The 15502-nt window shown below is 38.9% G+C and overlaps 1 protein-coding gene across 10 annotated transcripts in view; it reads right to left on the bottom strand.

Moving 5' to 3' along the window:
- Window positions 1-13478, bottom strand: part of esrrb (estrogen-related receptor beta) — a 48108-nt gene extending 34630 nt beyond the window's left edge. The window contains exons 1-4 of one of the 10 annotated variants that reach the window (XM_039785958.1): window positions 13063-13476; window positions 9278-9314; window positions 5655-5754; window positions 5326-5394 (exon numbers count right to left, since the gene is read on the bottom strand). Coding sequence is in view for 3 of the 10 variants with exons in the window: in XM_039785953.1 (XP_039641887.1) it covers window positions 5326-5394; window positions 9278-9327 (119 nt within the window). In the remaining 7 variants the exon portion in view is untranslated. Of the gene's footprint in view, window positions 1-5325; window positions 5395-5654; window positions 5755-9277; window positions 9942-13062 lie in introns of those variants that run through there. The other 9 variants (XM_039785956.1, XM_039785960.1, XM_039785957.1 and 6 more) reach the window with 9 other exon arrangements.
- Window positions 13479-15502: the final 2024 nt, after the last annotated feature.

Here is a 15502-nt window from a genome sequence, read left to right as displayed (position 1 = left end):
AGTGTGTGTTTGTGTTTCAGACAGAATATGAAAGATGGAAATATGGCAGGGAAGGGGGTGAGGATATGGGGTTGACGGCTGTGGTTTGGTTGGAGGCAAGCCGTGCACTCCATAGGGACCCATTCTAATCTATGAGGGAGAGGCCCCTAATTTTGGAGTTTCTCATTCATTAGTCCTGCTCTTGCAGAGAGAGGAGGGAGCGGAGGGGAGAGGGTGGACCTGAAAGGAGGGGAGGGGCCTCTTTATTAACGGATATGCCAGACACTCAGGAGAAGCTGACAGAGATTTATGATGTGCAGATCTATGGAGGCAAACAAAAGGGAAGTTGAGGAGACAGAAAAACAGGGAAAGAGAAAGTAAGTGATACATGAGGGGAGGAGAGAGAAGAGATAGAGAGAGCGCTGTTTATGCCACCAATGGAGAGCGAGCCCCGGATCAATAGTCCGTAGGCTGGGGGCTCGTGCAGGGTTACCACTGGGGGGACCATGCTGCTCTGAGGCCTGGGCAATTAAGTTTTTCAGTCTCCAGCAGAGGATTATATTTAGCTGCTCCACAGCGATGTCACTGTAGTCTTTATAAAGCTATGAGCTCACTCCACTACGACAACATGAGCCTCATGCTCCAGCGGCATCACAAGATAGCGCTGGCCAAGAAGCAGATCACATCTATTGATCCCCCCTCTTGCTCCTTCCTGTTCTAGAGATGCTGCTGGCAGGAAAGAGAGGGCTTCTTGTGATACAGGCGCTGCTGTTTGTCTGATGTAAACTGTCTGGTCCGCACTGGGCTGAGTTCAGGATGTTGAGGGACGCAAATGGCTAATGACAGAGCTACTGTCAGTGGGGGGATGTGAGAGAGTTGACGGGTGTCTAAACTTTCACTGTGGAGAGCAAAGAGTTAACAGTCTTCTATGTAGACCCAGTGGGGAAGCTCCCTGCAGAATTGGACAGCTCATCATACTGTATGTAAAAAAGAAGTTCAGTGATAAGTCTAGTCTGCCGCGCAGTACATTTGGGATCAAATTTCTAATTCAGCCTTTTCATTAGAAAAGATTAGTTTCCATTACATCCATTATGTGGCATGGCCATGGTATAATTTAACAACATAAATTTACAATGGCTCTTGATAACTAGAAAAAGTAATTATAGTCCACTACTGGCAAAAAAAAAAACATCCTTAAAAACAGTTTCTATAATTATCAAGGTTTTTATATTAAAAAGGTTTTTATATTAAAAGACTCCTCCAAAGCTGGTTTGTGGGTAATGACATCAGACACAACCTGCTGTTGTGTGATACGTTACTGATACACTGACACAAATATCACCATACACTCTCTTGCAATCCTGAGACATAGTTGGATATTCTCTTTCTGGCAATTCAGCTCTTAACATCTTAACAATGGAACACTTTGTTTTCTCTTATTTGGCTATAATACTAATAAATCCAAATAAATACACTCTATAGTTATAGTTCAGTGCTATGCGATACCAGTCACTCTTATGGGATTACTGGTATAGCTGTCTTTTTTAATTTGTGTCTGTTCTTTTGTATCTTTCCTTTTTAATTGTGTTTTTTTTCTAAATGGACCATGAGTCTAATAATAAAGGCTATCTATCTATATGTTGGATTTCTGCCTTTTAAAAAACTCTCTTGACATTTTAGTGGACCAGTGTGCTTTCCACTTTAGTTAGAGGTTGTGATGTATCATAAATTAATGTTTGCAAGATACTGTTTTATCACAGAATCTCCTGCATCATGATGCCATCCTCCATTTATCAACATACCATGACAGTATATCATGAGTTACCTCAGCCAGTCATAACTAGTGGGATTTTCCTTGAATTTCTGTGTATAATAATGGATCAAATCAGAGGAAAAGATTAAAAAATTCAATACAACCAAAATGCCTTTTAAAATTGGTAATATGCTCCCAAATAACTGGCCTGTCCCGACTAATACTGTAGGAATAAGTCATAAAAATTCAGTTTTATGCTACAAAAGCCTTTTAAGGCTAGGTTTTGTTTAACTGCCATAAATTATGTGAAAAGCCAGCAGATAACAACCACAGCACACCTCTCACGTACTCTCAGTAGGGTTCCTTATGTAAAATAAAGAGAGGGGATTATAAAATATGAATGATGGAAACTTGAGCAAAAGATCTAATCCAAGAGACTGATTAATTTTAACAGAGGTGAAGGATATTCCTGATTGTGTTGCATGTGTTTTGCAGTATGTGTGTGTGTGTGTGTGTGTGTCACGAAAGAAATATTATTATAAAGGGTTAAGGCTATTTAACACAGTCCAGTGTAAATCACAGGTTTAGACACAGTGACTGTGCGTACAGGAGGACGGAGGCATAGAGCCATGCATGAAATTACTTCATTAATCTTCTTCTGATAGGCCGCCCTTGTTTAGGGGGAAACTCTACCTGCTTTAAACAAAGAGCCCATCCTGCCTCCATCATAAATTGTCCTCTTCATAAGAAGAAAGGACAAATACAATCAGATAAACATACATGCACACATACATACAAATATACAAGGCCAAATGTACAGGCCAAAATTAGCAGGTTTATCAGGTTTACAGGATAATTTAAACGCAATCAGATTTGTAAATGTTGGTTCACAGTGTGTAATCATGGCATCTAGGTAAGATTAAATAACATGCATAATACAACTCACATTTAAATTGTTGTTTGTAGCACACAATTCAAACAATTCCAAAATGAATTGATGTTGCTCAAAACACTATTGCTGTAACTGTCTGCCACAGCAGCAGACAAAGTCATAGCAATAGCCTTTAGCTTTTTACAGGCTCATCTCTACCAGCTGCCACACATTCCCCATAAATAGTGCTGGTAATAAAAAGACGGGTGGGCCTAACTGATTTATACGGTAGTGTCCACCACCACACCATTCAGGAATAATTAAACTTTGGGGATATTTCCTGAATTAATGTGTCTCCTTCAGGGGGCAATCTAAACATACATTTTAGCATTTACCACGTCTGGTGTCGCCGGATGTACTGGGAGGGAGGGACTCTCCTAGTGGCAGGTTCAACAACCAGCCACTCAATGGGACCATTCGATTGCACTCATTGGGAGGCATTTTAATGTGAACGTGTTTTGTGACCAATGGGAAAATACACACATAAGCACACACTTGTATAATGTGAAGGCAGGCTAGCAAGCAGGAACACACACAAACACAAACACAAACACACTCTTTTAAACTAACAAATCTGTCAGGTATCATTTGAAATGATTCTATTAGAGTGAAGAGGTTTTATGAGACATGAGACAAAGTTAACCTGTAGCAAATATCGTTCTAATCTACTGTAGTCTGATAATCTGATTTAAACTGAGATGGAAGCAACATCAGTTTAAACAAATAGTAAAATAATGGGAAATCTTTCAAAAAAGAGGGTAGAAAGTAAGAATACATGTTTGTTAGGGTTATATAAAATATGTATCAATTATGTTTAGTTTGAAGACCATCTAGTTCTGATTTATAGAAACAGGATTTAACAGCAATGTTTTCTAACATAATTTAATGTTTGAGTCACTTTCAAACTAATAGGGGTTTTGTTGACATGGGTCAAGAGAATCAAATACGTCAATAGAAATTCCTGTTCAGCACAGAGAAACTAGGCCTATAGTGGCTGGCTTTTTGCACACTGCCATGTTAATGGCTGGTTATTGGTCACATCTACTTCCCTTGGGCATATCAGGGATGAGTGATAGTAGCTCTCTCTCTCTCTCTCTCTCTCTCTCTCTCTCTCTCTCTCTCTCTCTCTCTCTATAAGACACACCCATAACATAGCTACTATAAGTGTGCACATCAGTCTTTTAAATTTAACAGTTTTCAACAGTTGATGATGCCATGCTGTACAGTTTTCCTTCAAACGGCGTACTGTGTGTTCTAACATGAGCCTGAAACATTTATTCACAGTTTACCAAAGAGTGATGAGACAAAAAACGTGCTTGGTCTAAAAGCAGTAATGGGTGCAAGGCTGCAGAGGAGACTTGGTGAAGCTGTCAGTGGGAATCAGAGCTGCTACTGTGACGGACGGTTTCATATTGATTTCATAAATAAACAAAGCTAACCATCGATCCTAATGTTATTTTGCATTTCAATTACTGCTCTGAAACATAACCTTCAAACAACTGGCCATTCAATACCAATAGCCTTCACTGATAAACACCCATATAGTTACCAACCTTACATCACATTTCCTTACCAAGTGTGACTTGGTGGACTTAGAATTTTCCCTCCACTACATTTGGTACAGAGGGAATGTAAATATCTATCACACTACTAGAAAACCGTAAGACACATGGCAGACTTGGCAAACACAGAAAACTTCACTTAAGTGCTTTCAGTTACGTGCTTGTAGTATATCACTCTACTGTTTTCAGTATTTCTTCAAATGTGTTACTTTAAGACTTTTCTTGACTCGGTTATTTTTCAAAATTTCTGTGCTCTAGATGGTGTGTGTTTGTGTGTGTGTGTGTGTGTGTGTGTGTGTGTGTAAATGAAGAGGAGCCCTTCAATGTTGGAGCAACAGGAAGAAGTGCTGACGCACCGTGTCAGTGATAGCACTCTGCTGCCACAAGGGCATGAGAGCCCACGTAGGCTAGCATTATCCTTCTAGACTAATGGACCTAGTTATTTTTAAACAGATTCTCACACTGCGGTGGAGGTGTCCAAGGTTACCATGGATGAGAAATCAGGAGGGACGCGTGTGGTGACGGTGGGTGGTTTCTGTGCGGGTGGATGTTGTGAAATAAGCGAAGAGGCATGGTAGCTAATCACTGAGAGGTGTAAAGGCCAAACATCCGATAGCGCCTCAATAGACGACATTCCAAAATGTACCATTTATATCGATAATACAATTGTATACTTTCTGCAAACTTTCTGTTCTGTGCCATGTTGGTTGGTGTGAAAAGAAAAAGTTCACTTGCAATAAGACCATTTTACACAGATCATTATGCACAATATTAAATAGAAGCGGTCATATTTCAGAACAGAAGAAATCTGGATATTGCATGCTTTTCTTCCTCTTATTTTCCTAATTATTTACCATAGAGCACTCAAAAGTGGGGTAGAAAAAAATAAGTGCATTGATGTGCAGCTCCTTAAAAGTCAGTCAAAGTACTAACAAGTATGAACCCAAATACATCTGAAGCTACAGAACAGTGAACATCCAAAGAGTGTCAATATACTCTGCATCCCCATTTGGCCTGGAGAGGGACAACATGCTCCACCCTCCCCCCGTTCAGCCTGAGCTGAGTGACATATTTACAGTGAAAGTAATGATACTAGATACCAGAAATGAGAGGGCTCCAGCGTGGCCAGTGGACTCAGGAATCTCTCTAATGAATTGGACAACAAAGCCCTGTTGGTACAAGGAAGAAGTATTTAGAATTGGGTGACAAACTGAATTTTAAAACATTAGGTTTTCTTTAAAAAAGGCACATATCCCGACACCCCCTAAAAGCTCTGGGAGATGAGGAGGGGGGGGAGTGGGACAGGTGGGTTGGCTGGTCAGCGGGGCTGGACGCTGCAGCTACAGAGGCCACCAGCTCCTGGCTCATAGCGGGGTGGCCATTCTCGGCCAGGAGCCTCTTCTGGTAATGTATTCTGAAACCAAATTACCGTAAGCTGATCCCATCTGGATAGTGTCTGTGCACGGCTGCATTGGTTACCCACCACTGCCTCTAGCCTGCGATAGCATCTCCATGAAGACAGCAAAAATCTGATTAACCCAATAACAATGAAACACTTGGTCAAAGAGCAAAGAGCTTTTAACTTAAGATACACTAATGCAATTCCCTCGCCTTGTTTTCTGAAACCTAATAAGAATCAAGCAGACGGACTGTTAGAGATGGGTGTTTGCAGGCTCTAATGCAGCAAGCTGGGAATGAAGTCAAATAAATTGAAATCTAATTCATCATTGTGTGCTAACTTCTTCCTGCTTCTCTAAAAAATACATTAAAAAGCACTTATTTCATGAAGGGAAATTGGAAAGCCTAGTTAGTTTAAAGCAGTGGCTCTGCCAGGGCTTAAGGAAAGCGAGGGTGTTGATGCAACATTTAGAAGCAGAATGAAGTCACATCTCAATTCACTGCCGCTCAGACCGTGTGTGTTTTCTAGCGAGCACAGAGGAACTCAAACTGACAATCCTCAGCATTGGCTGATTTCTGAGTGGCGCGAACTGCCACTATAATACAAGATCAACAATAAGCCTGTCAGACTCATACAGTAAATGGTGCGTCTCACTGCATGAGCCAAAAGACATTTAGACTCTAATAAGTCAGGCAGAAGTAAATAACAGGTGGAGCGTAACGGGCTACAAACCAGTGGCAATGTAAGAACCTCATTTTGAAAAAAATACATATCATTGAAATTAAACTTTTGATCAAATCTGTGTTATCAGAATACTTGGTGAAAACTTGCATACGCTCAGATTTCTAAACATCGCCAGTGTGCAAAGAGACAAGAGGAGCATGTCTTTCTATTCTGAAGGCCAAACTCTGTTTCCATCTAATTCCCAGGCAGTGGCGATGCCCTCGGGTCAATCTATAGAGAGTATACCACAGCAATTCCACAACAGTGCTGTGCTAATTACATGGAGCACATACGTCTCACTAATCCTCTCAGCCAAGCATCACGGCCACATCCAGCCCACAATGAGGGGCTGCAAATACCGCTGTACAATTAGCAGAGGAGAGCCACTGCTGAAGCAAAATGAACAGCACACTCAGACCAATGCTAAGAGATCCCACAAATAACTGTTGGTAGGTAGACATGTAATCAGGAAAAGATCATTTTCTATCAGCATTTATTATCATGTTATTGTGATAGATTTTGTAGCTTAGTAGTTAGTAAAGAAAAAATATTATTACCTCCACATATGACCACAAACAATTTCTAAACACATCTACATTAAGTCTCCAAAGTTATTTATACATCAAACACCTGTTCACAGCTAAGCTTTGAAAGAGCAAAAGCTTCTTTCACCACTATTTTAAATGCTACATGTATCCATATTAATCAAATATTATGAACATGGGACACAGGAATTCAACTGTTGGAATGTTCTTGTGTGGAATGATATTAAATATTAATCAGTTTTTCTTTTATTATATACACATTCCAAATCAGTGCACACCATCCCTAAATATCTAATAATATGTCAATATGTAACTGTAATGTTTGGGGGAAAAAAACAAATCAACAAAAATAAACAATTGCAATGCATTACTTAAACATATTTTTGTGTGTACAAATTTAGGAACCTATTATTTTACATTTGATGAATGACTATACTGTAACATTTGAGAGTAAAAGTAAAAACAAAAATACACTTCTGAATTTTATCAGATTACCTGTGAAAGGAGACAAAATCACATAAAGTCACCTGAAACTCAAAACATTTTAAACAAATAATTTCCAACATAATTGAAAATGTTTTCATGTTTAATAATGTTTCTCCTCATTGCAATGAAAATTATTCAAAGTGTGTTGGAAAGTGCATTTGTAGGGAAAATCATTTGAAAATAAAAAAAAAAATCTCAATGTCTTCTCAGACTTTAGAATAGTTATATATTAATATTATAAACATACATATATGGTGGGGTGGTGTAAAGATCTGTTTAAAAACTAAATACTTATTATGGTAGTTTTGCCTTTCAATTTAGGGAATACTTACAGGGAATACTACAATGATAAATATAAATACACTTGAACATATAATACCTGACATGTTACAGAAATACTCACTCTGTTACTGCTGGTTGAGTTATTTTGTATTAAGGTGTATCATTGAGGGAAGTGAACTTTTATAATCCATTTTAGAGGGAAAACAAAGGAGGTTATTGCATATATGTCTAAGATATTATGTTTTCTAAAAATTACTTTTTGAATTTGCAGCGATCAAAGCCCACAGTAAAGAATATCTGTGTATAACAAATGGGTCAAGTAAAGCAATACACACTCGCAACATTCAGCTGTTTAATTTTACACTGAATTATTTTCTGGTGAGTATTTTCGATGCATAAACTGCTCTAAGATCTAATGAAGGAAAAAAAAAACTCCTCAATTATGGTATCATTAAAACATGTTCAATACATGAAATCAGTTAAAAGATGATAAGAATGCACAATTTTAAGAGGAATGTTCTGTTAATTTGACAATAAACTGAATAAAATAGAAACTGTTTAAATTCAGTATCAGGCAAATGTAACAGGTAATTGAAATGTCTCTAAACATCTATTTGGTCTTTCACAAATCACAACTTTTGCATATATACTACTTTATCAATATCTATTGAACATTTTATATAATATAATTAAGATTGATAAAAGTATCTATATATGGAAACAAATCTTTACATGAACCCGGTGTTTGAGTTTGTGTTTTTCAAACATTAACAGGGATATGTTAAAAAAAATAAATACAAAATAAAGAAATATATTTTCCCCCAATTTAAGATTTATTTTGTATTAAATGTAAGCTATTGACAAATATATAAAGTTAAAGTGTGGTAAGTGCAGGAAGCTCAGACTGTCCCAGCAGCCTGCCTCGTATGCCGCTGGCTGGGACAGACCTGCCAGCTCACTGAGGTTACAGGGTCCTTTCATTCGTCTTTCTCTGGCTACAAATATTACACTGTGTAATTTATCCTCTCCAATTCCACGGATTCACGTTAATCTCATCTCTTTAAAATATTATTCTCCCTGGGCGGCCCGATCTAGGAACAAAGCCATCAGCAAACAATCTCCTAACCCAACTGGACAGGTACCCCAAATTTAGAAAAAAAATACACACTTTGCAGAGGGGCAAGCTAAATCAATCAGACATGCTCTGAATGGTATTTATAAAAAAGACTTGCATACATGATGTTCTCGCAGAATAAATCTAGACACTCATGCACACACATATGCAGTTGCACCTGCCCTGTTGCTCTATAATGTCAAGCCCTACATGATTTAAGAGCCCTTAAAACAATGAACAAGAGACTTTTAAGAGTGTGAGTAGGTGTGAGAGGGTATATGAAGAGAGAAGCCAGGAAAAGTACATCACAGCTAAAAACAAGAAAAAAGTTCAGTGCCTAGACTAGCAGGGTTCAGGAAAGTAAACTACAGCAGGCACTGTTTAAAGAGCAGATGAGGATAAAAAGAATGAGAGGAAGAAACTGAAGAAATAAAACTCCAGCACAACAGAGGGGTTAAAAGGTAAAGTGAAAAGAATTAAAGACAGAAACAAGGTGCACCTACTGGTTATGATAGCTGAGAGGGTCTGGAAGACAAAGTTCTGAAATGTCCATCAGTCCAGTTTTAGCATTCCAGGAATGAGAGGAAGAGGAAAGAGAAAACAATTGAGACCCGCTTCTTCCCCAAATGATGGCACAGCACCCTCAGAGACACAGCGCTGCCGAAAGCCCCCTCCAGCACCGCTCCCCCCAGCCTGCACAGGTATGTTAGACTTGCGTGTGTGTGAGCATGTGTGTGTTGTGTATGTGCGTGTTTATGTATAGATGTATGGGAGAGAAAGTGTGTCTGAGTGTATGTAAGTGAAAGTGTGTGTATGTTAAAGAGAGAGAGAGAGAGAGAGAGAGAGAGAGAGAAGAGGAGAGAGTGAAGGGGGGAGGGACAGACAGACAGAAAGGTAAAGGGGGGTGAGACAGAGAGAGAAGCGCAGGCAGCAGCGGGATGAGCGTTAAGATGGAGAGAGCATGAGAGCGCGAGCGAGGAGAATGACTCTTTCCATGGTCGGGATAGGGCTCTTTAAGACTCAAGGGCTTGATGAATATGGAACAGCTGCTGTTGGCTGGCTCCGAGGGGCAGGACTTAAAGCGACAGAGGGGCCGGCGGAGCACCAGGGAGGAGGGATCCAAACGCTCACTCGCACACTCCGCTATGCACAGATACAACACACACTCACATGGCTCAACACACACACACACACACACACACACACACACACACAGACAAAACAACCTATCACATGAACAACAGAAACGCAACTCGGACAACAGTCAACACGCAAAGTTTCCGTCTCAATTAAATAAAAAGAGTTGTGAAATTCTGGATGCTCAAAACTCCCATTGAAACATAAATGGAGATAATAAATAGAAATAGGAGATTGTCTGTATCAGTGCATGCACCTACTATAGCATTTGTGGAATATATATATATATATATATATATATATATATATATATATATATATATATATATATAACTTGATTTATTTATTTCTGTAATGACATTTATTGTATTTAATAGTAAAGTATCTTTACATTTGTATTAACCTTCTGTCATTTTTATTTGATGACTTTCTAAATAAAAGCATTTTGTCTCAGTTTCTACATCTTGTTTGTACTGTATACTTACATTACTATGCATTGTAATGATATCAAACAAAGCCAAAGCAAAATGACTTCACACAACAGATAACTTTACCAAGCAGCTGACATTTCAGAACTTGACTTTGACAATATAAAAACTTACTGTAATTTACTTTGTGCAAGGTATATAAATGTACCATGTACTGTTAAGTAACACATAATAAAGTCAAATATGACACCAGCCTAAGCCACACTATAGAAGCTCCAGCAAGCAAGTGCATTTGCAGCACTTCACTTTCAAAAAGCAATAGCTTTCAAACCACTAAGGACAGTAAATGTATTTATTGAGCTGTATCACTAGCTCCATTTGCCGGTGTTACATGTGAGGTACCATTGTGAACCTTTCACCGCCTGTAAGAGATGATCTCAAGCCATAACTCATATTCTGGAAGCCCATCAGCTTCTAAAGCAGCGGAAAATCCAGCCCTGTCTTCTCTAACCCCAGCTTTAGAACCGCCTGTGTTTCACTGTTGATCAAGCTCAGTAAGAATGCCGAGAATGCAGATACCATTTCACAGCCAGTGAGGGTCTCCATGTTACTGTATCCCCACATTATAAGAACAGAGCTTACCATGGCATCTTATTGGAGAAATGAGCAGTCCGACAATGGCCGACACTTGGCTGAGTCAAGCAGAAAGAAACAGCAGCTTGCCCACTTCTCGACAACTCACAAGGTGGCTGACAACGGTCTTCAGTTACTTCAGTAAAAATAAGAGTGAGTGAGGAGGAGTCGAGATCTACCAATCTTAGGTGTGTTAGGTCGCTCAGCTGCTCTCTGGTTTTCTCTGCTGAACAGGAACAGTATAACCCTTGGAGAGGAATCCAGTTCCATTCATCGGCTCACGTTTCTATAATCAATGCAAAAACATCACGCAATCCCTATTGATCATCACAGGCCTATTGATGTGCAGCAAGAGTGCCTCCACGGTGGCACAGATCACACAGCATCTGCTCTCTTTTTGTGACAAAAACAAATGACTAAATAAATGAAAATCCAATTAAGATTGATGCCAAATCAAACACCTGTCAGTTTAATTCCTTAAAGAGGAATACAATCACAATCAAACACAGCTCTTATACTTGAATAAGACACTGCACAAAATACAGGACAAAGAAAAAAAATCAAGCACCTCACAAGGTACAAACAAGACACAAAGTATACTGTATATTGTACTTCCTTATAAATCAGAATTCTAATAATTCAGCTATTTAATCGAGGGGTCGCTCTCCAATCTATCTCACTTGGCATGTAAAAAATCTTTTAAAACATTTCAGCAACAATAGCTTAGTTAAGGAAACCACAACTGACCAAACATCCTTCATTTTGAGTCGAATCACTGCACAAATCACGACATAATTCTCGTAGTACCACAGCTGATCCAGCATGATTTAAGTTGAGAGACTTAGTTACTACTCAACAGAGAATCACAAGAGGTGGTCCTTTCTCATGACAGACTGCAATATTATCCTGTTATCTCGCCTGTGTACTGTCTTTCAAATTGATAAACGCCTTCACTTGATAAATCACATTTCTGCATATTTTCCCTTGGCCTCCCAAGGCTTTCGACTGACACGACACAGACTTTTGTCACGCAGTGTGAGCTATGAAAGCCCTGCTGCTGCTATCTTGCTTCTTATCAGCTGTTGTGAAAAAAAATCAGGGCATATGACAGTTTGACAGGAAGGGATCTGATACAAATAAAGAATAGAGCTGCACTAGGCAAACACTCGATCACACATGGTGTGACAAAGTTTAGTGGAGTATGACAACCACGAGCAGGTTTCAGTTGATTATCTGATCTCTCATGTTAATGTTTTTGTTTTAATGATTGATATTTCTGTTTTTTTTTATGGCATCAGACCAATCTGCATTTATTCACCCTGTACAGCTCACATGTGTACATGTGTATGTTTGTTTACATGTATGTATGGATGGTGCAATAAAAAAACAAACAGTAAATTACCTTGTCAAAGAAGACAAGTTACTTTACAGAAGGTCACATTAGCAAACTAAAGTAACTTTAAGCAGTCTGGTCTGGTTGATTAGTGTCATAGAATGATACTGCCTTATTTATTTATTTTTTCCACAGCAGAACTTAAACATAACACCAACTGATGTCTTCCAGTTTGCACAGTGCTGAAATTCAACTTGAACGTGCAAGATGATGCGTCATGATGGTGTGATAATGTTACTTTAATCAACTTTCTTATTGACATGTCAATTTTATAAAAAAATGTCATGAAAGTATGGTGAGTTTGGCCTGGGAGACAAAATGAACTAGCAAATAAATATGCTCTGTTAGTGGTTTGCATTTAACAATTTTACGTCAGCTTCCCTGCAGATAAACAGACAGCTAGGCCTTGTAAAGTCGCCATATTTAACATTTTCATGCATACAGTAATGGTCAAATCGATAACGTAATTCAGTCACCGTTCCCAGAGGAAAAGGTACAGTGTAGCAGGTCCGCGCGCACTGTATGCCTCAATTAGCTAAACCGCGTGCACACTGATGTAATTTACAGTAGCTACAGGTGCGTCGAAGCTAAATTGAAAATAGCAAAAACAATGTTTAAAAAAATAAATAAAAAACTACACAAATCTGGGAAAAACAAAACAATGTGCCTCGAACGTGTAACAGGTTGATGAATGTACCTTATTATGAGTGTACCTTACTCGGACAAGTCATGTCACATCCCCGGCTGAGCACAGCGAACAGTAGTAGTGGTGTCTCCAGGTTGTAGTAGTAGTGCTGGTGTGGCTCTGTGGGTCTGAGCGCGCCGTTTAACTGTCACACTGCAGCCACACTATCAACTCCTCCTCCGGCACGCGCCCTGTGACTAAACCAAACACCTCCATCGGCAGCAGGACTCGGGTGAGCGGGGTCAAATGTGATTCAAGGAACTAGGCAATATAACCGTTCCGCCTGTTTGTCTCGTGACTCCAACTTAGACTTTTTTTTTAATGATGTGGCCTATGTGGAAAAAATATTAATGGCTCATATTTATTATTCGACCGTTATTATTACATTCCACTGCTTCGTGAATTCCTATAGGCACACCAACCAGTAAGAAAACTCACTCAATGCATGTGTTGTACATTATAGTGAAATTAAACTTAGGCTACTTACTAGTCCCCAGTACCCCTCTGCATGACCCCTGGTGGTCCTCGGGCCCTATTTGGGGATCCAATGAGTGTTATGGCAAAACACCACATAGGCCTATATCAGAAGCATCAACATGTAAAAACAATTTTAAAATACATTTTCTCAGCAGTACACCTAACCCTACAACTTCTGGAGCATTTTTTTAATTTAAGAAATGTGATTGTAATTGTTTTATTTTTAATTGCCTTAATTTCTGCCTTAATTTCTGTTTTATCCTGTCTCATGAATGGTTTTACTCCACACATTTTACCTTTTCCATCACTGACTGACTGCCTCAACTGTGGACCAGAGCATGAAGCCAGCTGACAGCAGTAACCAACTCTATCATCTCCACTAGAGGGAGGGCTATCTCACAACAGGGCCACCGTGGAGCTGCAGCAGAGGTACCTTTATTTATTTCCACAGGGTGATAGCGTAATTCATAAACTGAATGAATGACAGTCAGGACAGTGCCAACAACCAGGCACACAATGGAGACTCGACTGCATTTCTTCTGAGCACAAGAACCTATCCATTGCAAATGTGTAATTATTGTCCTTAATAGATTAATTCATGCTGAAAGATAGAAATGGGTTCCAGGCTATTGATGTAATCATTTCACTAAGGAAATTAAGTGACATTAAAAGAATGATATTGTCACCGTGAAAGTATCATTGATTCTTTTCGAATGCAATTAACTGTATTTGAAAATGGGACCTGCCAATTGAGCTGCGCAAGGAGCACTGAGGATCACTTCATTTGTGAGAGATATAAAGACCAAATTATCCCATCAAAGAGAAAATCTATAAATGTAATGGCACAGCGCTTCAGCACTAAGGAATGACAACAGCGGTCCTGTTCAGTTCCCTCTGTTAGGTGTATTAACTACCAGTGTGCAGCTCTCAACAACCCATAGAAAGATTATCCAGACTGTGAAGAAGAATATCGCTAAATTTATGAATTTACATGTGATTTTTCTTTTTTTATTATTGGCTAACATAAACAATCCTATCTTAGAAGTAGGAGCCATGAGGATGGCTGTAATACAGGATCCATATAGGATGGCTGTAATATGTAAAGTCATTGAGATATTGAGGGAAGTAAAATCTTTATTTTGCTTACAGTAGTTCAAAGTAGAGCTTAAACGATTAGTCAATCAATCGATTAATTGAGCGGGAGAAAATGAATCGGTAGCTCTTTAAAAATTAATTCATCATTATTAAAAAATTTAAACAAAACCTAGCTCCAGCCTCCCAAATGGGAAGATTTGCTGCTTTTATTTGCTTTATATCATTGTAAACAGGATATCTTGGGGTTTAGGCCTGCTGGTCAGGCAAAACAAGCACTTTAAAAACATCTCTTTGGATTTCAGAAAATTGTGATGGACATTTTCAACTATTTTCTGAGATTTTATAGACTAAACAATTTGTTGATTAACCAAGAAGTGGCAGATTAATCAAATAACACTCATTGTTAGTTCTACTTCTACTTCTAACAAATCTGAATCAATACATACAGAAGAGTTGCACTAGTTACTTGTCTCTGCAAATGCAATATTGTCCACAAAAACATATTCATATAGTTGTCACCACCAAATAAATTATGATAATGGCCAACGTCAATGTAGCCTATAAGAACAAATGTCTCTCGCAATCTCTCCTGCCTGCTATTGTACTTTGATTGCTAAACTGCAATGCACTGTAATGGCATTTCTAAATTAAAAAGAGTGAAAGCTCAGACTTATTCAAATTTTTGTTTGTTGCTTTTAGCTTTAGAATCCATGTCACCGCTTAAATGGGGGTATACGTGTAGCCTACATTTTTGTAATACTGGTTTTGTTGACTTTCCATAGTTCTGCGGTGAGTTTTGATAGATTCCAACAAAAAGCGTGCTTGTGCAGCGGTTACTGGTCCACACAGCTCCCTAACCCAATTACAGTGTTGGTAATCC

This window comes from Perca fluviatilis, chromosome 20, assembly GCF_010015445.1.
Source record: "Perca fluviatilis chromosome 20, GENO_Pfluv_1.0, whole genome shotgun sequence".
NCBI classification, from domain to species: Eukaryota; Metazoa; Chordata; class Actinopteri; order Perciformes; family Percidae; genus Perca; species Perca fluviatilis.
This window is presented reverse-complemented; position numbering and strand designations above follow the sequence as displayed.